The 23,004-nt window shown below is 43.6% G+C and overlaps 1 protein-coding gene across 1 annotated transcript; it reads left to right on the top strand.

Annotated features, from left to right (window-relative positions):
* Nucleotides 1–225: 225 nt before the first annotated feature.
* Nucleotides 226–22,014, top strand: slc30a7 (solute carrier family 30 member 7). Its single transcript, XM_080770879.1, has 11 exons — nt 226–346; nt 1,643–1,744; nt 7,629–7,742; nt 8,651–8,738; nt 9,732–9,864; nt 11,975–12,163; nt 16,013–16,060; nt 16,496–16,631; nt 20,199–20,289; nt 20,905–21,054; nt 21,285–22,014. The coding sequence occupies exons 1-11, from the start codon at nt 267–269 to the stop codon at nt 21,330–21,332; spliced, it is 1,179 nt and encodes a 392-aa protein (XP_080627005.1). The 5' UTR covers nt 226–266; the 3' UTR covers nt 21,333–22,014.
* Nucleotides 22,015–23,004: the final 990 nt, after the last annotated feature.

Raw genomic sequence — 23,004 nt, 5'->3', positions numbered from 1 at the left:
CACTGTGACGGAGGCGGAAGTGCTTGTTGTTGTTGTCATAGGAACCAGCAGTTTGTGGCGTGCGTGCGACGTGCGTGTGTCTCGTCAGCTGTATTCGTGTGTGCGTGTGCTCGTGTTCCTTCCTTCCAGCTTTGTGAGTGTGTGCGTGCGTGCGGTCCGTCCAGCCGTGGGTGTGTGCGCTCAGTGTGTGCAGTGTGTTTGTGTGTGTGTGTGTGTGTGTGTGTGTGTGTGAGTGTGTGTGTGTGTGTGTGTGTGTGTCAGTAGTCATGTTGCCTCTATCAGTGAAAGATGACGAATATAAACCTGCTAAATTTAACCTGCTGCTCAAACTGTCCGGATGGTTCAGGTAAACAACAACAATAATTAATTATCAACTTTATTATTTATATAAAACTTATAATTATTACATCTATAGTCTGGATGCTCTGACGCCATTCATGTGTATTGGAGCTTTTAACACACAGGCTAGCTCTGTGTGTTAAAAGTCTTTAATAACATCAGATGAATTACAGTTAAAACATGTTAATTAGGTCAACATTAATATTCACCAATAACCACTTTCATATTTATATAAAATGTATTGTTTACAACTATAAACATGCTCTGATGCCGTTCATGTGTATTGGAGTCTAGCGTTAGCATGCTAGCAGTGTTCATTCCATTCATGTGTATGGGAGCTAACGCTAACCGGTGGCTAACAGGCTATAGCTCTGTGTGTGTCAGTTAAAAGTCTTTAATAACAGATCGCAGATAACACCAGATTAATTCAATTAAAAGGCGTATAATTGTTGATATTTGTTACATTATTATTGTCGCTGTTTTGTTGAACATAATTATTAATGGACTAATTCATGTATTAATAGTTGTGTGTTGTTGTGGTTAGCAGAGCTAGCCTGCTAGCTATTAGCTAGCAGCTCTGTAGAACTTATTGGCCAAAGACATGAAAAACAGTAACATTTTACGCTCTGTGAGAGGCGCGTATAAATGAAACCAAAGGTTTAATTTATCTCACAGAGTTACGTTATTGTTAAACACCTGCATTAGTTAATTTACCAGAAGTCTACACACTTAGAGAATGTAGATTAATAGTTATTCTGATATCTCTCCTAATGGTGCCAACATCAATACAGCATGACGTGGACTAAATCTTAACGACAACAACAATATTCTGTAGTTTTTCTGTGTGGGCTGTGAGAGTTTGTAGATCTGTTGTTGTTGTTCAAGTCTATTGTTATACTTTGATGCTGACGTGACTTTAAGTTAGTCGTGAGGCTAGCTCGTTAGCTTGCTAGCTAGCCAGATGTTTAGAGTGGAAGTCAATGGAACAATTAAGTGCTGCTTTGAGGAGATAAAACCATGATCAAACACTATAAACCTTGTTTACATCAGGGTCCTGCATGTTCAATTCATCATCAGAATATTCTAAGACGTACCGAATAATACACTAAAATATGAAAACACAGCAAACCATCCTATGGAGAGAAACGGATGTATGAGGAATGCTTTAGGCTGTTTATAATGTATTGATCACTGATAGTTCATTGTGTTGATCATTATTTATTGATTGTTTCGTACAGATCCATATTGGCTGATGATAAGACTGTATTGATCATTATTTATTGATTGTTTCATGATCATCCAGATCCATATTGGCTGATAAGACGTCCAGGAACCTGTTCTTCTTCCTGCTTCTCAACCTCTCCTTCGCCTTCGTGGAGCTGACGTTTGGAATATGGAGCAACAGGTACTGGTTATTATCATGCTAACCATGCTAACAGAAACGGCTTGGTTATAATGGTAGGATGCTAACCATGCTAACAGAAACGGCTTGGTTACAATGGTAGGAACTTGGAAGCTAACTGTGCTAATGCTGCTAGCTCTAGTAGTTCCTGTTTCTGTCTGTGCCACGTATGTGTGTGTGTGTGTGTGTGTGTGTGTGTGTGTGGTGTCTGTCTGGTGTGTGTGTGTGTGTGTGTGTGTGTGTGTGTGTGTGTGTGTGTGTGCGTGCGTGCGTGCGAGACAGACACCTGAAGTAGTGACATGTGTGTAAACAGTGTGTTTCTCCAGTAATAACAGTGACATAACAGTGGTGGGCACTAAGGCAGGGAGGCCAGGAGGCCAAATGAGAAACCAGGGGTAATAACAGGGGTAATTACAGGGGTGATAACAGGGGTGGGCACTAAGGCAGGGGTGGGCAATTATTTCTCCCAGGAGGCCAAATGAGAAAAGGCTGAACTTAATTATGCATAATATCAATTTTATTATTATTTCTAATATATAAAAGCAGTAAATGCCATTGTTTTGACAAGCTGGTAAGACTATATGTTATTATTAGGCAATGAAAAGGTTATAAATTGTAATTTATTCAAGCTAAATTTCCAAAGCAATAGTAATCAAAATGTGAAACATTTGACTCAAATTATAGGCTTAGTGACTAATTTACATCATGTTATGTACAATAAGAGCGCCCCTCACTTCACATGGGTGTGATTTAAAAAAAAAAATTCTACTTGCAAGCTTGAGACGTTTCCTTTCCCAGTTGAAAACTATTTTTTTGTTTAAAGGGCACTTTCACACCGGACATGTTTGGTCACATGTTTGGTCACACCGGACCGGTATCGTTCCCACTGACCTAGGTTCCCTGCAGCCATTATGTGAAACCTGTGGTCTCTAACCTTGGCGTCAAACTAGACAATGCCCTTAAACTTGATAAACAGGTCAATGCGGTAGTTATCTCTAGTTTCTATCAGCTAAGGCTGCTGGCTAAAATCAAGTCTGTGCTATCCTTTAGTGATTTTGAGCGGGTTATCCTTTATTTCGATGCGGTTGGACTACTGTAATGCTTTGTACGTTGGTTTAAATCAAGCCTCCGTTGCTCGACTCCAGCTAGTCCAGAACTCGGCCGTACTCACAGGTACTCACAGACGTGAGCATATATCACACCTGTCCTGGCCTCCCTTCATTGGCTCCCCGTCCGCTTCAGAGTGGATTTTAAATCTATTAATGGTCTGGCTCCTCTTTATCTGTCTGACCTTATTGAGGTCTATATTCCTCCTATAGGTCACTGCGGTCTGAGGGCCAGCTAAATCTCAGGGTCACAAAGAAGACCCGCTTAAAGTCCAGAGCCTTTTCTGTTGTAGCTCCCCTCCCATGTCAAACTGGCCCCTTCCATCGAGACTTTCAAATCTCGCCTAAAGACCCACCTCTTTACCTTGGCTTTTAACCCCGCTTGAGTTCCTTCGGTCCTTGTATATGTTTTGTCTCACTGTGATGCTGTTGCTTTTCTGTTGTTTTTCTGTAAATGTGTCTCAGTTGATTTCACTGTTTGTACTTTGTTTCCTCGCTGTTGTTTTTCTGTGTGGTAGCTTTAGTGCATTTGTTTTTATTTTCTCCTGTACAGCACTTTGTAAACCCTGAGTTTTGAAACGTGCTAATAATAATAACAATAAATAAAGTGGATTGGTTGGTTTAAAACGAACCATGGTCCGCGTACCGGGTACCCCTTTGGTTCGGTTGGTGTGAAAGTGCATCAGGACTCTGGTGCGGATCAATGAAACGAACCATGGTCCGCCAAAAAAGGCCAAACTCTGTTTGCGTCCAAACGAACCACTGCGGTTCGTTACTGGTGTGAACGCATTCGGACTTTATAGAGGACCACAGTGTGGTTTGTTACTGGTGTTACATCGGACTTGGGACCAAATACAGGACGATAGCCAAAATAGCCGTTGGCAGTTGTGAGGCTGCAATAATAATTAGTCTTTTTATTTTACGGCGATCACTATTGATAGACCCGCATCCATGTAGGAGCGCTAAGGAGGCGCAGCATGCAGATGTAATGGCAGCGTACGAGGTTCACATGCGCTAAAATAACAGATGTACAAAACTACAAGACAGTTATCGACACGGAATGGTATGTACGGTATGGTTCACGATGTAAGCTTGTAGATCTGTTCATTTTAAGCATGCGCCGCTGCCACCACGCAAAGTTACACGACTTGAGAGAGAGAGAGAGAGAGGTTTCTTGAAATCAACTCGTCCCCTCCTTTTTTCTGTCAGAATCTGTCATAAAATATTGTGCGTGCGTGTGTCCGTGCGTGCGTGTGTCCGTGCGCGTGCGTGTGTCTGTGCGCGTGCGTGTGTCTGTGCGCGTGCGTGCGTGTGCAGGTGCCAAATCTAGCTGGAAAGGAAAATTAGCATCAACATGAAGCTTGTCAACATACTGAAGCACAATGTACTCTAAAAGGATGGCTGTGTTGAGCTAGTGATGCACCGAATATTCGGCCTCAGAAAATATGCAGCAGAAAATGGCTAAAAATGCATTTTCGGCCTATTCGGTTTCGGCCCGAATAGGCAGAAAATATATCACCGAATAGTGTATGCAATGAATGCATTCAAAAGAGCTGAATAAATGTTTTATGGATCCATAATAGTGATTATTATTTAAGTTAAGTTTAGCCATAACCATAACATAACATTTGTAGAATCAAACTCCGGTCTTAATGGGTTAAGTGGGGATACTAAAACAGCGATATTCAGTTACACTCCATACCAATTATACTGTGCGGGTGTAGGTATGTTAAGTGATAACCACTTTCAACATGGCATTATAGGCAAAAGCTTTCTAAAGCTTTCAAATTTTCCAAACATCTACAAGCTTGTAGGTCAACTATTTTCGCTATGTGTTGTACAACAAAGTATATAGTGCTTAAGTGGCATTCTGGACTAGACCTGTCTGTCTGGAAACATTGTGGTTGCAAGGACTGACCTTCTGACCTTTCAGCTACAGGACTGTGTCACAGTCATTACCAGGTGACTGAGAGATTATTTATTCTGTACTTACTCTGTATAAACATACTATTTTAACTACTGATGCACCCAATATTCGTCCGCAGAAAATGTTTGGCAGAAAATGGCTAAAAATGCATTTTTGGCTTTTTCGGTTTCGGCCCGAATAGGCAGAAAATATATCACAGAATAGTGCAGTGTTTCCCAACCTGTGTTCCGTATATACTATTCAATAGTGTATGCAATTAATGCATTCAAAAGGGCTGAATAAATGTTTTTATGGACCCATAATAGTGATTATTATTTAAGTTAAGTTTTGCCATAACCATTTATTTTGCCATAAATCAGGTAGCTATAACGTACGGCCATGACAGCAATGGTAGGAAGAAAAAAAAGATGTATAATATTAATCATATTCGGATATTTGGTATTCGGTTTTCGGCTCCGGCCAAGAATGTCCCGTTCGGTGCATCCCTAGTTGAAACCATTCAGTTTTCACTGTCAGTGGACCAACACCATGCAGATAACATGGCCTAAATCAGTTAACTTTTCAGATAACATTTCTCATTTAAAAACGCATCTTCTTAGTGGTCTAAAACATTCTAATTAATTGAGATAGGATTTTTTTATTTGTATGAGCTGTACGCCATAATCATCAAGAATAACAAAAAAAAAGGTTCTAAATACTTCACTTTATGCACAATGACTTGAGAATATATGAAAGTTTCACTTTTTGAATTATATTACAGAAGAAAATCAACTTTTACAAATTATTCTAATTCAGTGAGATGGAGCTGTATATAGTGCCCACTGCCCACCTATCACTGTATCCCATTTTAGTTGCCAAACCAATGGGTTCTCTTGACTTTTGTTCTCACTTGCAACCTTATAATGCAGGTGTATAATGGACTCCTGAAGGCTACATGCCTATAAGTGTCTTCCTCACACTGTTGCTATGTGTTGTAATCTCCAAGGACTGTCTAAAGAGGACAAGAAGCGAAGACCGCAAGGGCGCCGCCATGTTGATCACATGGTGCTCCATGGAAGGAAAGAAACATGCACAATGGGCTTTATGCAGCCTTGGTCTGCAACTGTGCATGTTAGATAGCACTTCTGTAGACTTAGATAGCATTTAAAACAGACTTATAGCATGTTATGTAGACAGCACTAGAATTGCATTGTATATAGTCATAGCACGCCATAGTACATATGTATAGCATAGTAGTATATATGTATAGTTTATACGTATAAGTTTCATTATATAGATATTCCACTGTTACTTTCTTAGCTTACGCATGTTTCATGATGAATGTTTTTATGTGATGTATTCCCATGCTTTTGTTCTTGCTTAATGTAAGTCGCTCTGGATTAAGAGCGTCTGCTAAATGCCTAAATTGCAAATTGTAAATTGTAATGTTCCTTTCCTTCCATGGAGCACCATGTGACCTACGAGCAAGACGGTGCGCACCATGAACTGTCAATCAAATCCGCGACCGCAAGAGCCAGCCACCATTCCAGGAATGAAGCGATCAGAAAGTGCACAACACTGGACCTGTCTGAGGCTGCAGGGAAAACTGGCTCTTCTTCCCTTTGCAAACCACTCATTATCACACTCTATACTGTCAAATAAATACTATAAAGGACTGTACATTGCCAGACATGACCGTCTGGTGGACCTGGTCTCAGACAAGATCAGAGGAGTACAGGACAGGACAACAAGAATGTATAAACACAGCACTGTAAAAATAGACTGGTTTGATCACAATGACACGCATGTCAATTCACTACAAAATATTCCAAATACCCCAGATATTGTGTTCATCAATGAAATTAGAAAAACTGTCACTATATTTGAAATAGGCTGCCCATTTGATTTGTATATGGACACTTGTTTTACATCCAAACTTATGAAATATCAGCTTCTGGTGGAACGTATTATGGCCTTGGGATATAACTGTCAACTTATTGTCCTTGTATTTGGAAGTCTGGTCCATAAACTTGTGCTCAGGGGTTTGCAATTGGGTGGATTGCTAAAAACAAATGCAAAAAAGCTGGCTAAATACTGTTCTGTCTCAGCTACTATGGGCAGTCTGTCTGTCTGTCTGGAGAAGGCATTGTTTCATTTATCCCTAGGTGGCTTAAAAAACCCAAAACAAACATCCTGTCTAGTAGTATCAAGTATATAGTATGTCAACAATGTGCTATATATATATTTTTTCTCTTCTTTTCCCTCTGTGTGTTAAGTATGTGCAGCAGCTTGGTTGGACCATATAATGTATAACCTTATTCTGACCAGTGTTTGGGTCTATTCTAGGGATGCACCGAAAGGGAAATTCTTGGCCGAAACCGAATACCGAATATAAGAAACAGTTGGCCGAAAACCGAATACCGAATATCCGAATATATTTAATATTATATATATTTTTGCCTACCATTGCTGTCATTAAAGCTACCTGATTTATGGTTATGGCAAAACTTAACTTCAATAATAATCACTGTTATGGGTCCATAAAACATTTATTCAGCTCATTTGAATTCATTAATTGCATACACTATTCGGTGATATAATTTCTGCCTATTCAGGCCGAAACCGAATAGGCGAAAATTATTTTTTTGCCATTTTCTGCCGAATATTTTCTGCGGCCGAATATTCGGTGCATCACTAGACTCTATTCTGTATACGCCACTTGTGCAGATCCAAATAAAATAATTCAAATGTGTGTGTTCCACTGTGTTGTGTTGTTGTAGTAGTGTGTAGTTAACATTGTGTATTTCTCTCCGTGTGTGTGTGTTGTAGTGTGTAGTTAACGTTGTGTATTTCTCTCCCTGTGTGTGTGTTACAGTTTGGGTCTGATCTCAGACTCCTTCCACATGTTCTTTGACTGCACTGCTCTGCTGGCTGGTCTGGCTGCTTCAGTCATCTCTAGATGGAGGTCCAACGACTCCTTCTCTTATGGGTAATTATATTATTATTATTATTAATTAATATTAATGCTGGTCAGTGCCCGGTGTCGTTCCACACCCCCACAGGGAGGGCAGTGCCCGGTGTCGTTCCACACCCCCACAGGGAGGGCAGTGCCCGGTGTCGTTCCACACCCCCCACAGGGAGGGCAGTGCCCGGTGTCGTTCCACACCCCCCACAGGGAGGGCAGTGCCCGGTGTCGTTCCACACCCCCCACAGGGAGGGCAGTGCCTGGTGTCGTTCCACACCCCCCACAGGGAGGGCAGTGCCCGGTGTCGTTCCACACCCCCACAGGGAGGGCAGTGCCCGGTGTCGTTCCACACCCCCCACAGGGAGGGCAGTGCCCGGTGTCGTTCCCCACCCCCACAGGGATATTAAATGTTTGCTTCTCAGAATTCCCAGACAGTCGTCAGTTATTTTCTGATGAAAGAGTATTTGAAGTGATCAAAACTAGCAGTAGAATACAAGTTTAGAAGCAACTTCCAGAAACATGAACGGTCTCACTAGAATGTCATGATTAGTTCAGCTGGTTCGGATTAGGGTTCAGCTGGTCGGCCCTAAATCATCAAGGTTGCATTTTCAGTCTTGTAGATTTTATTTAGCTTCATACCATGATATCTTAACGACTCCTTTATGGCTAATTATAATATCATTAATATTAACACTCCTTCTAATTATAATATCATTAATATTAACACTCCTTCTAATTATAATATCATAATATTAACACTCCTTCTAATTATAATATCATTACGGCCCACGTTTCTGAACGTTCAGAAACCCGTCCACCAGTGACATCATCGTTGGGCAGATTTGTTTTTAAACGAGATTTATTTACGTGAGAATATTTTAGTACTATAAAGATCAGATTAACTGTGTGTGTGTGTGTGTGTGTGTGTGTAGGTATGTGCGTGCGGAGGTCTTGGCAGGCTTCGTAAACGGCTTGTTCCTCATCTTCACAGCGTTCTTCATCTTCTCAGAGGGAGTTGAGGTACGTCATAATAATAATAATAATAATCAATACACATACAGTTATTATCATGATTTCAGGTTCACGTCATGGTTCACCACCTTACCACGTTACCTTATCACCTTACCTTATCACCTTACCACCTTACCTTATCACCTTATCACCTTACCACCTTACCACCTTACCTTATCACCACGTTACCTTATCACATTACCTTATCACCTTATCACCTTACCTTACCACCTTACCTTATCACCACCTTACCTTATCACCTTATCACCTTACCACCTTACCACCTTACCTTATCACCACGTTACCTTATCACATTACCTTATCACCTTATCACCTTACCTTACCACCTTACCTTATCACCACGTTACCTTATCACCTTACCACCTTACCACCTTATCACCTTACCTTATCACCACGTTACCTTATCACCACGTTACCTTATCACCTTATCACCTTACCACCTTATCACCTTACCTTATCACCTTATCACCTTACCACGTCATGGTTCACCACCTTACCACGTTACCTTATCACCTTACCTTATCACCTTACCTTATCACCTTACCACCTTACAGCCCGTAGCCCCTCCCCTATCCTCCACCTTACAGCCCGTAGCCCCTCCCCTATCCTCCACCTTACAGCCCGTAGCCCCTCCCCTATCCTCCACCTTACAGCCCGCAGCCCCTCCCCTATCCTCCACCTTACAGCCCGCAGCCCCTCCCCTATCCACCACCTTACAGCCCGTAGCCCCTCCCCTATCCTCCACCTTACAGCCCGTAGCCCCTCCCCTATCCTCCACCTTACAGCCCGTAGCCCCTCCCCTATCCACCACCTTACAGCCTGTAGCCCCTCCCCTATCCACCTTACAGCCTGTAGCCCCTCCCCTATTCTCCACCTTACAGCCTGTAGCCCCTCCCCTATCCTCCACCTTACAGCCCGTAGCCCCTCCCTCTATCTTCCACACTGTTATTAACAACGTGTAATGTGTGTGTTCTCCACCAGAGGGCGCTGGAGCCTCCAGACGTGCATCATGAGCGTCTACTTCCTGTCAGCATAGCAGGACTTCTGGTCAACCTGGTGGGAATATTCGTGTTCCAACACGGAGGACACGGACACTCCCACGGAGGAGACGCAGGTACGGGGTGTGTGTGTGTGTGTGTGTGTGTGTGTGTGTCAGCCTACTCTTCCTGGCGTCCATCCACACATAAAATGCATTACATAATATGTAAACATTCTATAAGACAGTATGAGAAAAAACTTAAAAACACAACCAAAATATTGATTATGGTATTGTGCAATATTGCAAAATGTAACATCTCGACAACCATGAATACAGTTTCAGTATGAGGGAAACATTTTAAACAGTGCAGTGTGTGTTTGACCATCTTCACAAAGCGAGAGATATTTATTTTATTTCTTTAAAAAATCTGATTGACTTGTTTTTAGTCCAAGGAGTGTATTTTGTGCAAAACTAATGCTTGGAATGGATTCAGAATCATGAAAGTTTGACACTAGCCCTAACCCAAATGGTGTTGTATGTTATATCGTTTTAATCGTTGATTAGTCACCTTTACAACGAGGTATAGATTGTAAGGCCCTCATTTATCAATCGAGTGTAAAATCTGCCACAGATTCGAGTGCAGGTTTCGTAGTACACCCACGTCGCCACGGCATTTATAAAGTGATCGCAAACAGCTGATCCTTCCTTAATTTCGTTCTGACGTTAATAAATGTGACGGCTGAAATCTATCTGGCACGCCCTATGAAATCAAGCCTCGCCCTCGTTTTTGCGACTGAACACATGAAATACGACCTGTGGGAACCATGGAAACCATGGAAAAAAGGTTTCTCCCGTGCCTTGCCCGCCTCACGCACCTCTCTCTCACACACACACACACACACACACACACCCACACGCAGAAGCACACGCAACTGCATGAATTAAATAAAATTGTAGGCCTACCCTGTCTGTTTCCCTCTCACCTCGCTTGCCTTGCTGTCATGTCCACGCATGCACGCATATACATGACACATCGACATCGCATCGCCATGAATGGAATTAGTTTGTAGGCTGGCCTATATTAATTTTACCCATTCGTGCTCAGTGCACGGCGAAGACTGCGCACTGCTGTGATATTAAAGTCCTGTAGGTGACTGCCGACATGATAGCCTAGCTCTCTCATACAGCATGAGAGAGGCTATCATGTCGTCAAGGCAGTCATAATCAACGTTTATGTAGTGATTTCTGATTTGATCATTGATGAACGAATCATAAACATATGGATGAAGGCTTGCCGCTTGCATGTGTGTTGGCGACGCACGCCGCGGTCCCGCGATCCTCCCGAGCCCCGAAAATGATCTCGCTTTTATCTGAACTGTCAAAACTGTCTAAGCACTTATAAATGGTGAATGGTTAAGCCCCTTACGCCTATAGCCTGCTAGTACTTACTACAAATAGGCAAGCTGTATGCTTGTCACATGTCACTTGGAAATAAAGGCGTGCAGTCCATTCATGCCTTTAAAAAATATATATATATCATAATCGCATATGCCGCATCACCGCGTCCGCATGCGCTCCAAAATCATCTCACAAGTGTGCTCGCATAACAAGGCCAGTAAAGCAGTGTTTGATTAAGCACAAACTAATACATTGTGAACATGTTATATTGTTTTTAATTGCGCGATTTTAATTACTTGTAAAGTTGGAAATCTCTCTTTTGTTTTTTACATACACATACCGTTTTATATTAACATTTTAGGAGTGAAAACATATGTTTAGATGCCTGTGACAGTGTCAGCAGTTCAGACAAGACTGCTCCGCTTGTGTACGACAGAAAAACAGCCAAGGAAAAAGCGTAAGCAAGCTGCCGACCAGACGTGGGATTTGAACGTTGTCACGTTCAATTTCAAGCTTTGGCGGAAATGGTAAATGTCAAAAATGTCTGCAATTTCGGCGTGCACCCATATTTTGTCGTACGCACGGTTGATAAATGAGGGCCTAAGGATCAGGTGTTCATGGAATGAGCAACACAGCTAAATGTGTGGTTAGCGCCACCCTGTGGAATGAATGAGCAACACAGCTAAACGTGACATTACTGTGAGAGTGGTCCTTGACTGTCTCTCTCCTGTCTGTCTGTCTCTCCTGTCTGTCTCTCTCTCCTGTCTGTCTCTCTGTCTGTCTGTCTCTCTCTCCTGTCTGTCTCTCTCTCCTGTCTGTCTGTCTCTCTCTCCTGTCTGTCTCTCAGGTCATGGTCACAGTCATTCTCTGTTCAACGGCAGTGTCACCTCCAAAGGTCACGACCACACCTCAAAAGGTCACGACCACGCTCATGAAGGTCACGGGCACGCACACGGAGGTCACGGGCACTCTCACGAAGATCACGGGCACTCTCACGAAGGTCACGGGCACTCTCACGACGAGCCACCCTGTCACGGTGAGTCAGCGTCTTCTAGGAGCAGATGAAGAGAAATGATGTCAGGTGAAGCCCCTCCTATAAACGGGTTTAAGGGGTGCTAGCCCCGCCTATATACAGCTTTTCCTCCACAAGTCTCAAGATTTGCCATTGACAATGAACAGAGAAATTAGGTCAAATGTCGCTAAATATGACGTAAACTAAACAGCAAAACATTAACGCAGTCAGACCGTAGGATGTGTGGAATCGTTGTAGCTAATCTAACCGACGGATCCACTGGTGCTGTATATTTTACTCATGATCAGAGCTTCCGTTGCTCCAGACTGTATGACGGAAGCATTTATATTTTACTCATCAGAGCTTCCGTTGCTCCAGACTGTATGACGGTGTAACAATCGGCCTTTTGTTTAGAAAGGTAAATTATTAACTAAAGGAAAAAGACGGGATCGGCAGGTTTTTAGCTTAATGAAACTCACACATTTAATAACCAAATCAAACAATCGGACAATACAACACACTCGCTTCTGACCGTATACCCAAGATAATAAACATACAAACAACCAACACCCAATTCCTCAATCCCCTTTTAACCCAACAAAGTCCCGACATCAGTTGTACACAACAAACACAAACAAGTTCGTCACGCGAGGCAGGCGCTCTAAATCAACAACGGTCCCGCGACCGTCCTCTTCTCAATGCGCTCCCACAGTATAGTTCATCAGATCCACATGAAACGCAAGTTAGGGATGCCCCAAACTATAATCCACCGGTAATCCAACAGAACACGGATATCTCTCACCCGCGATGCTTCCCGTTGACCGGCAGTTCATGCATGAATCCAGCGCAGACGACACAGTCTCCCCAGCATTCCAACACGGCCGCTTACTCCGCGTTTGGCTGAGCCCGACAGTCTGTAGATTGTAGTTTAGGCTGCAGGTCCAACAGTAGTTAGTCGATGTGATTTTCCCACTAACCACCGACCCTGGCGCCTCTGAGATCTCCTCACACCCGTTCACACTAGTACACAGGTCTCTTGACTTCCTGCACCACACCCTCTATTTGACAAGTGGCGTGTGGCAATCACTGTCATGCTAATCAGGCCCATTACCTCCCACATGAATTGGAGGTGCACATACAGGGTTTCGCATGTATTCATATCACACGTATACAATTACACACATTGGAAAAAGTAGATAATAATAATAATATAATGTGCATTTTGTCACAACGGAAGCATTTATATTTTACCAATGATCAGAGCTTCCGTTGCTCCAGACTGTACGACGGAAGCATTTATATTTTACTAATGATCAGAGCTATCGTTGCTCCAGACTGTATGACGGAAGCATTTATATTTTACTCATCAGAGCTTTCGTTGCTCCAGACTGTATGACGGAAGCATTTATATTTTACTCATGATCAGAGCTTCCGTTGCTCCAGACTGTACGACGGAAGCATTTATATTTTACTCATGATCAGAGCTTCCGTTGCTCCAGACTGTACGACGGAAGCATTTATATTTTACTCATGATCAGAGCTTCCGTTGCTCCAGACTGTACGACGGAAGCATTTATTTTTTAATCACGATCAGAGCTTCCGTTGCTCCAGACTGTACAACGGAAGCATTTATATTTTACTCATGATCAGAGCTTCCGTTGCTCCAGACTGTATGACGGAAGCATTTATATTTTACTCGTGATCAGAGCTTCCGTTGCTCCAGACTGTATGACGGAAGCATTTATATTTTACTCATCAGAGCTTCCGTTGCTCCAGACTGTATGACGGAAGCATTTATATTTTACTCATAATCAGAGCTTTCGTTGCTCCTGACTGTATGACGGAAGCATTTATATTTTAATCATGATCAGAGCTTCCGTTGCTCCAGACTGTATGACGGAAGTATTTATATTTGACTCATGATCAGAGCTTACGTTGCTCCAGACTGTACGACGGAAGCATTTATATTTTACTAATGATCAGAGCTTTCGTTGCTCCAGACTGTATGACGGAAGCATTTATATTTTAATCATGATCAGAACTTCCGTTGCTCCAGACTGTATGACAGAAGCATTTATATTTTAATCATGATGAGAGCTTCCGTTGCTCCAGACTGTACGACGGAAGCATTTATATTTTACTCATGATCAGAGCTTCCGTTGCTCCAGACTGTACGACGGAAGCCTTTATATTTGACTCATGATCAGAGCTTCCGTTGCTCCAGACTGTATGACGGAAGCATTTATATTTTAAGCATGATCAGAGCTTCTGTTGCTCCAGACTGTATGACGGAAGCATTTATATTTTAATCACGATCAGAGCTTCCGTTGCTCCAGACTGTATGACGGAAGCATTTATATTTTACTCATGATCAGAGCTTCCGTTGCTCCAGACTATACGACGGAAGCATTTATTTTTGACTCATGATCAGAGCTTCCGTTGCTCCAGACTGTACGACGGAAGCATTTATATTTTAATCATGATCAGAGCTTCCGTTGCTCCAGACTGTACGACGGAAGCATTTATATTTTACTCATGATCAGAGCTTCCGTTGCTCCAGACTGTACGACGGAAGCATTTATATTTTACTCATGATCAGAGCTTCCGTTGCTCCAGACTGTACGACGGAAGCATTTATATTTTACTCATGATCAGAGCTTCTGTTGCTCCAGACTTTATGACGGAAGCGTTTATATTTTAATCATGATCAGAGCTTCCGTTGCTCCTGATGGAAATAAAAATAGGATCCATCTTTAATAATTATACTTTAGAAAGGACTGTATAATTTGGAAAAACTGTAAATAAATACCTTCAATAACCCAGCAGGGAGACCAAATACCGTTCTGTATTTACCTTAAAAATGAGTGAGTAGCCCTTTAAATGTTAAATGACGATGATGGCGTAGCGACGTAGAGTTCATCTTCCTCGGTTCAGTCATGGACGGCCATAGACCGGGAAAGACAGGGGCTGGCGTTGCTATGGCAACCTGTAGATAACTTATTTCCCTGCACTGAGTTACTAGGCCAAGGTCAAACTAGACTGATAACACAGCAGCTGCATGTTGAATTAAAAACAGTGCCTACCGTATCCTAACTCAATGACCGAGAAGACACCGCCTGGAGACTGAACAAGATATTAAATGGGACGGATGAAAACATATTCTGGCCATGAACATGGATGACATGACATTAATGATGATAAGAGGAACAATGCTGTGTAAACAGGCAGTAGGCTAAGAGTACAATGATGATATGGGAGAATAAGAGTAAGATGAAAATATGAATGACCTATCTGGAACACGGTCGGGGATAAAGTTATGTCTGTGTAGCCAACTTGACATGACATGTAAACAACATATCATAATTATCTAACAGCTCCAGACTGTAAGACGGAAGCATTTATATTTTACTCGTGATCAGAGCTTCCGTTGCTCTTGACCAGGGGTGAGAGCTACTTTCAAAATGACCAGCGCAACATGGTCTTCCCACCCAAACAATTATTATCCCATTGCTTTAAAACCCATTCTGGGCGGGAACCCCTTTTGGTGTTTAGCATTATGTTATGCTTTAGCTATTGAAAAATAGCAGATCTACAAGCTCGTGAGCTTGTAGGTCTGCTATTTTTAAAAAAATCGAAGAACGACTGACATAGCTTTTTCAGAAAACTGTTAGGATGTAGAAGACATTTTTAGAATCTGATCTCAGGTCAGAATGGGTTACAAATGTACCTGCAGGGTTTTAGAATAGTGGCACTGGTGGACAAGACAAACACACCTGGAATGTGATCTGGAGGCAGAAATGGAATTGGTCACGTTTTGTTATGTAACTTTGTAAATAATGCTACTGATGTTTATTATGATTTATCTTTCCTCAGATGATCTTCACACGCCAGGGAAAGGAGCCAGTAAACAGATACTACAAGGTGATTATGCTTCCTGTCTGTCTGAATATACCTGTCTGTCTGCCTCCCAGCCTGTCTGTCTGTCTGTCTGTCTGCCTGCCTCCCAGCCTGTCTGTCTGTCTGTCTGTCTGTACTACCGCTCTGTGATGATAAAGGATTCCTGCCTGCAGGGTGGAGTTGTGGCCAGTAGGTGGCAGTCATGCACTGTCAACCACAGAGACATTGTATGTGGATCCAATAGTCATGAACACAAGAGTCTCAGTTTTCAACGTGATATTATGAACATGTAGTATTTGGTGTATTCCAGGTGTATAACTAGTATTTGGTGTATTCCAGGTGTATTTCTACACATCGTGGCAGATACTCTGGGCTCAATAGGATGAATATAACTAGTATTTGGTCTATTTCAGGTGTATTTGAATAGGATGAATATAACTAGTATTCTGTCTATTCCAGGTGTATTTCTACACATCGTAGCAGATACTCTGGGGTCGATAGGAGTGATCATCTCTGCTCTCCTGATGCAGAAATATGACCTCATGATCGCTGATCCAGTCTGTTCTATGCTGATCTCTCTGCTGATCGGAGTCAGGTTAGTGCACGCACACACACACACGCACGCACGCACACACACACACACACACACACACACACACACACACACACACACACACACACACACGGTGGTCAGGGTGGGGTGTTTTGTGGTTGGTCGGTCGGTCGGTCATTACAATAGTTTGGGATTCTTCATTATAGTTTAGACTCATTTTGGTTCTAGTTTTAGTTAGTTTTCAGAGCAGTCTTTTGACGTGTGTGTGTGTGTGTGCGTCCGTGCGTGTGTGCGTGCGTACGTCGCTGAGCCAGATGTTCCAACGTGCTTCCAGCAGCCGTGTGGTTGGCTGTGGCTTTGTGGTGGGTGGGGTTCTCACGTTAATCACAGGCCTGTCGTCCAATGTGACGTTTGACCCTGACGGGACTCCGTAGCTGGTGGTTTGACCTCTTGACCTCACGGCACAGCGTTGCCACGTCGGCGAGAGAAGTAAGGACGTAGGTCTGTGCAGAGCTGAGAGAGTGACTCTCCTCTCCCTCCCTGTGGCTTTAGACTGTATCAGCAGCTCTCCTCTCCTCTCCTCTCCCTCCCTGTGGCTTTAGACTGTATCAGCAGCTCTCCTCTCCTCTCCCTCCCTGTGGCTTTAGACTGTATCAGCAGCTCTCCTCTCCTCTCCTCTCCCTCCCTGTGGCTTTAGACTGTATCAGCAGCTCTCCTCTCCTTTCCCTCCCTGTGGCTTTAGACTGTATCAGCAGCTCTCCTCTCCTCTCCTCTCCCTCCCTGTGGCTTTAGACTGTATCAGCAGCTCTCCTCTCCTCTCCTCTCCCTCCCTGTGGCTTTAGACTGTATCAGCAGCTCTCCTCTCCTTTCCCTCCCTGTGGCTTTAGACTGTATCAGCAGCTCTCCTCTCCTCTCCTTTCCCTCCCTGTGGCTTTAGACTGTATCAGCAGCTCTCCTCTCCTCTCCTTTCCCTCCCTGTGGCTTTAGACTGTATCAGCAGCTCTCCTCTCCTCTCCTCTCCTTTCCCTCCCTGTGGCTTTAGACTGTATCAGCAGCTCTCCTCTCCTCTCCTTTCCCTCCCTGTGGCTTTAGACTGTATCAGCAGCTCTCCTCTCCTCTCCTCTCCTTTCCCTCCCTGTGGCTTTAGACTGTATCAGCAGCTCTCCTCTCCTCTCCTTTCCCTCCCTGTGGCTTTAGACTGTATCAGCAGCTCTCCTCTCCTCTCCTCTCCTCTCCCTCCCTGTGGCTTTAGACTGTATCAGCAGCTCTCCTCTCCTCTCCTCTCCTTTCCCTCCCTGTGGCTTTAGACTGTATCAGCAGCTCTCCTCTCCTCTCCTCTCCTCTCCTTTCCCTCCCTGTGGCTTTAGACTGTATCAGCAGCTCTCCTCTCCTCTCCTCTCCTTTCCCTCCCTGTGGCTTTAGACTGTATCAGCAGCTCTCCTCTCCTCTCCTCTCCTCTCCTCTCCTCTCCTCTCCTCTCCCCTCCCCATCTCTCCCTCAGACTGGGACCCACCCATCCTTTCTATGACATTGACGATATTTACATGGCTGCCATCTTTTTTTTTTTTTTTTTATCCCACGATTCTGTAACCCATTTTTCACCCCTGTGCCAATCATCTACTGTGATCCTGGGCTCTACACACCCTCCGCCAACCTGGGGAGAGCAACGGACTTAACTCATGCTCCCTTCATGCCTGAGTGTCCAAGTTGCTCCTTTACACCTGACAGGGGGGAGTTTCCCTGGTTGGACGTAGCGCGTAGAAGGAACACGTTATTCCAACCAGTTCCTTTCCCCTCCATCAGGCGCCCCGGCTGGCCAGGGGGAGGCAGTTTAGAGACCAGGATTACTGCATGTTTTTGTGAGGGTACCTACCCTAGGGGACACGGGGAGAACATGTGAGGGTACCTACCATGGCTGCCATCTTGCCAACAAGGTGCTAACTAGGTGCAACTTCCCATAGACGGCCCATTCAGCCACACAGAACAGCCCTGCCAACCAACTGGAACCCCACAGATCCAACAAGCGGACATGGGGCGACCGGGCCTTCTCTTTGGAACTCACTCCCAACTCACATCAGAGCTGCCCCCCCCCCCCCCCCCCCACCTTCGAAATGTTCAAAAGCACACTCAAAACCCACCTTTTCAAACTGGCTTTCCCTACATACCCCCCCACACACACACACACACACCATTCTTGTTTGTCCCTCTTTTGATTTTTATTTCTAGTTTTGAACCTTTTAAATAGTCTTCTAATAAATATGTCTGTACTTCTTTCTGTAAAGCGACTTTGGGTACCCAGAAAAGCGCTATATAAATATATATATAAATCGTATATATTATTATTATTAGAACAGTCCTGTCTGATTGTACTAAACGACGTTAAACTCACCAACATTGCAGCTGTTACGGAAAGCTTGAATTATCCTCTTTCAATCTGTTTCAAGTGTTTGTTTCATAAAGATCCACGTCGACATTTTATGAGCTAATTTCTGTCAGATGATTATTTTCTGTCAGTGTCAGAGTTTGGAAGCGCTCGTTATGAGTAAAGCATCCTCCTGCTGCACTATGTGCAGGTGGTACACACGGGCTGTTGAGTGATAGTGAACGAGCGCTTCTAAACTCTGACACTTATGAACACTTTGTAGACAGAAAGAGGATAATTCAAGCTTTCCGTACAGCTGCAAGGTTGGTGACTTTGACGTTATTTAATTCAATTAAATAGGACTGTTCTGTGTGGCTGAATGGGCCGTCTATGGGAAGTTGCACCTAGGTAGCACCTTGCTGGCAAGATGGCAGCCGTGAGCATATCGTCAATAAGCAGCTCCAGGCTGGATGGAGAGAGACAGACAGACAGGCTGGATGGAGAGAGACAGACAGACAGACAGGCTGGATGGAGAGAGACAGACAGGCTGTTCATGCAGCCTGGAAGGAGAGTGAGACAAGCTGGAGTTGGAAATACATTGTTTTCAACGAGGGCGGCGCAAATATCAGCAATGTTAGGCATGTGTGCAACATGACAACTGTTTTAAAGTATTGTACAGTAACAACTAAAGTCTCTGTACTGTTTATGTTGTATTATTAACATGACAGCTGTTTTAAAGTATTGTACAGTAACAACTAAAGTCTCTGTACTGTTTATGTTGTATTATTAACATGACAACTGTTTTAAAGTATTGTACAGTGACAACTAAAGTCTCTGTACTGTTTATGTTGTATTATTAACATGACAACTGTTTTAAAGTATTGTACAGTGACAACTAAAGTCTCTGTAATGCTTATGTCGTACTATTGCTAGGGATGCACTGAATGGGGATGCCGAAACCGAATATGGGAAACGGTTGGCCGAATAGCCGAATATGATTAATATTATTATATATCATTTACTTTTGTACTAGTTGTTGTAGCTCTAACAAAGGTACGGCCATGACATGACATGGCAGAAGACATGATTACATGGTTTCTAGACTATTCAGTCTCAGCTGTAAAATCAACCCAACCGAATGAAATCAACCGAATTGTCGCGTTATGATTAAAGTATCCACAACTGTGACCTTTGTGTTTGACATGTGACCTTTGTGTGTGACCTTTGACCTTTGTGTGTGACCTCAGTGTGGTGCCGTTGCTGAGGGAGTCGATCGGGATCCTGATGCAGAGAACCCCCCCCTCCCTCGACCACACTTTACCTGAGTGTTACCAGAGGGTAAGATTTACACCCTAAAATACACCCTAAATGCACCCTAAAATACACCCCCCGTCACTGGATCACACCCTGCCTGAGTGCTACCAGAGGGGGTAAATATTACACCTTTATTATGACTGGACCACCATTAAAACGCCACTATTTGTGACATTTCTGACCTTTCAGAGTAAAATCTCCCATATCTGCCGGCACTGTAGCGCTCTTATTTTGAAGGGAAACAATCCCGGCACTCGATGGGTTAAAGCTAAACCACACTAATGCAACTCATTGAGTTGGTGTGGTTTGGCTTTAACCCATTTAGGCCTGACGTCGAAATTTATAAAATGTATTTTTTTAAATGTATTTTCTTCTGGGAAAAACCTCATGTTTCTATATCGTAAAAACGTTTGCTCTGAAAGAATATATTAGAAAACATCACATTTTCACGATTAAAAAAAAAATAGCTGACCTACAAGCTTTTTTCAAAAGCTAAAGTATAACATAATGCTTATAACACCAAAAGTGGTTCCCGCCCAGAATGGGTTAAAGTTTCACTGCGTCTTTAATGTTGACACTTTCTCTCTCTGTGTGTGTGTGTGTGTGTGTGTGTGTGTGTGTGTGTGTGTGTGTGTGTAGGTGCAACAGCTCCAGGGTGTGTACAACATTCAGGAGCCTCATTTCTGGACTCTGTGTTCAGACGTCTACATCGGAACGGTCAAACTGCTGCTGGCCCCTGATGCTGATACCCGATGGGTCATGAGCCAGACACACAACATATTCACACAGGTAGGCACACACACGCACACACACACACACACACACACACACACACACACACACACACACACACACACACACACACACACACACACTTGATTACAATGTGTTGTTCTACTTACTGTAAATCACTCTGGATTAAGAGTGTTTGATAAATGACTACTTTGTAAATTGTCTGTCTGTCTGTCTGTCTGTCTGTCTGTCTGTCTGTCTGTCTGTCTGTCTGTCTGTCTGTCTAGGTGGGAGTGAGACAGCTCTACATTCAGGTGGACGTGGCATCGATGTAAAGAAGAGGTGTCTGATTGGTTGAAAACCTCGTGGGACCAAAGCCCCCCCCCCCCCCAACACGGACCAATGAATGAGCAGCTCCGCTCACTGGCCAGCCAATAGGAGGACACGATGGGAGTTTTAAAACCTCGTCTCTCAGCTCTCCTCCTCTGACGTGTTACAGTGAAACTGGTGACCTGCGGAAACATGTGACCGTCTCGTAGCACGTGTTCAGAAACGGCTATGAACCAGCCACGGTCACACATTTATACAGGTCACCAATGTCACTGTAACACAGAGGAGCCTCTGAGCGCTCTCTCTCTGTCTATCTATGTCTCTCTCTGTCTCTCTCTCTCATTGGTTCTTCATCTCTTCACGTTTAAGTGCCTTTTTCATCGACCAATCAGAGACAACCGGGGAAGCCCCTCCCACCGGACCACCGGACTTCCTGTCACATGACATGCCCCCCCCCCCCCAGAAGGACTAAATCAGTGTTGTCGTCTTAAAGGGACATTTCAACCAAAACTCATGTTGATAAATGTGTGTTTAAAAGCTCATTCCATTTATTTACTTATTTTATATCAGTTAAATATATTACTGTTATAATATAACAGTTATATATAGATTAAATCATTGAACTGTAATTTATATGAAGAATAAACATAAAGATTCCCCAAAAATGTCTTCTAATAAACACCTCATATTTCTACATCAGTCGTTCTCAAACTGTTTGATGTCAAGGACCCCCAGAATTATCTGTAATTTCCCGCCGACCTGGACCCCCCCCCCCTCCCAGAAGCAAAGATTTGAGTTAAAAACGTTCGCTCTAAAATAATATATAAGTGCTATTTTTCAACGGCTAAAGTATAACATAATGCTTAAAAACACCAACTGGTTAACATGGCATGCATTGAACGTAGCCGTGGAAACACTTTGGTTGGGCAGTTAAATGGTTAAAGTAGCACCAATAGCGTGCGAGGCGTTCTTCTCAGATTGTAGATCTGCTATTTTTGGCAAATAGTTTTTTGTAGAGCTGGGAAAACAATACACATGCACATGAATCCAACGTAACCGTAGAAATGTATTTTCTAGAGACACACTGGTGTGTTGAAGTCACTCCTGAAGCCAAAGTAAACGGTAAAGGTTACATTCTATGATTCTACACTCAATGGGAGGAGCTGGAAGTTCAGCGGAGTGGAAACACGTAGTAGTGCCCCCTGGTGGCCCAACGAGGAAACGCTGGCCGTCTTTCTGCTGGAGTGTTGCTGACCATCCAGACTGGCTGTTCGTTGTCTCCACCAGGCCGAAGGCACGTTGTCTCCACCAGGCCGAAGGCATGGGGAGAGAGTATGTTTTATTGTCTCCACCGTGAAGGCATGGGGAGAGAGTATGTTTTATTGTCTCCACCGTGAAGGCATGGGGAGAGAGTATGTTTTATTGTCTCCACCAGGCTGAAGGCATGGGGAGAGAGTATGTTTTATTGTCTCCACCAGGCCGAAGGCATGGGGAGAGAGTATGTTTTATTGTCTCCACCAGGCTGAAGGCATGGGGAGAGAGTATGTTTTATTGTCTCCACCGTGAAGGCATGGGGAGAGAGTATGTTTTATTGTCTCCACCAGGCCGAAGGCATGGGGAGAGAGTATGTTTTATTGTCTCCACCATGAAGGCATGGGGAGAGAGTATGTTTTATTG

Source organism: Protomyctophum bolini (assembly GCF_963924005.1).
Source record: "Protomyctophum bolini genome assembly, chromosome: 8".
NCBI lineage: Eukaryota > Metazoa > Chordata > Actinopteri > Myctophiformes > Myctophidae > Protomyctophum > Protomyctophum bolini.
The sequence above is the reverse complement of the archived record's forward strand: the minus strand, read 5'-3'. Positions and strand labels throughout refer to the sequence as shown.

What these genes read in the sequence shown, in the direction of transcription:
- slc30a7 (XM_080770879.1), top strand. Translation starts at nt 267, where the DNA reads ATGTTGCCTCTATCAGTGAAAGATGACGAATATAAACCTGCTAAATTT. An exon ending in AAACTGTCCGGATGGTTCAG is followed by an intron (nt 347 to 1,642) that starts GTAAACAACAAC and finishes ATGATCATCCAG; the next exon opens with ATCCATATTGGCTGATAAGA. An exon ending in TACCTGAGTGTTACCAGAGG is followed by an intron (nt 20,290 to 20,904) that starts GTAAGATTTACA and finishes GTGTGTGTGTAG; the next exon opens with GTGCAACAGCTCCAGGGTGT.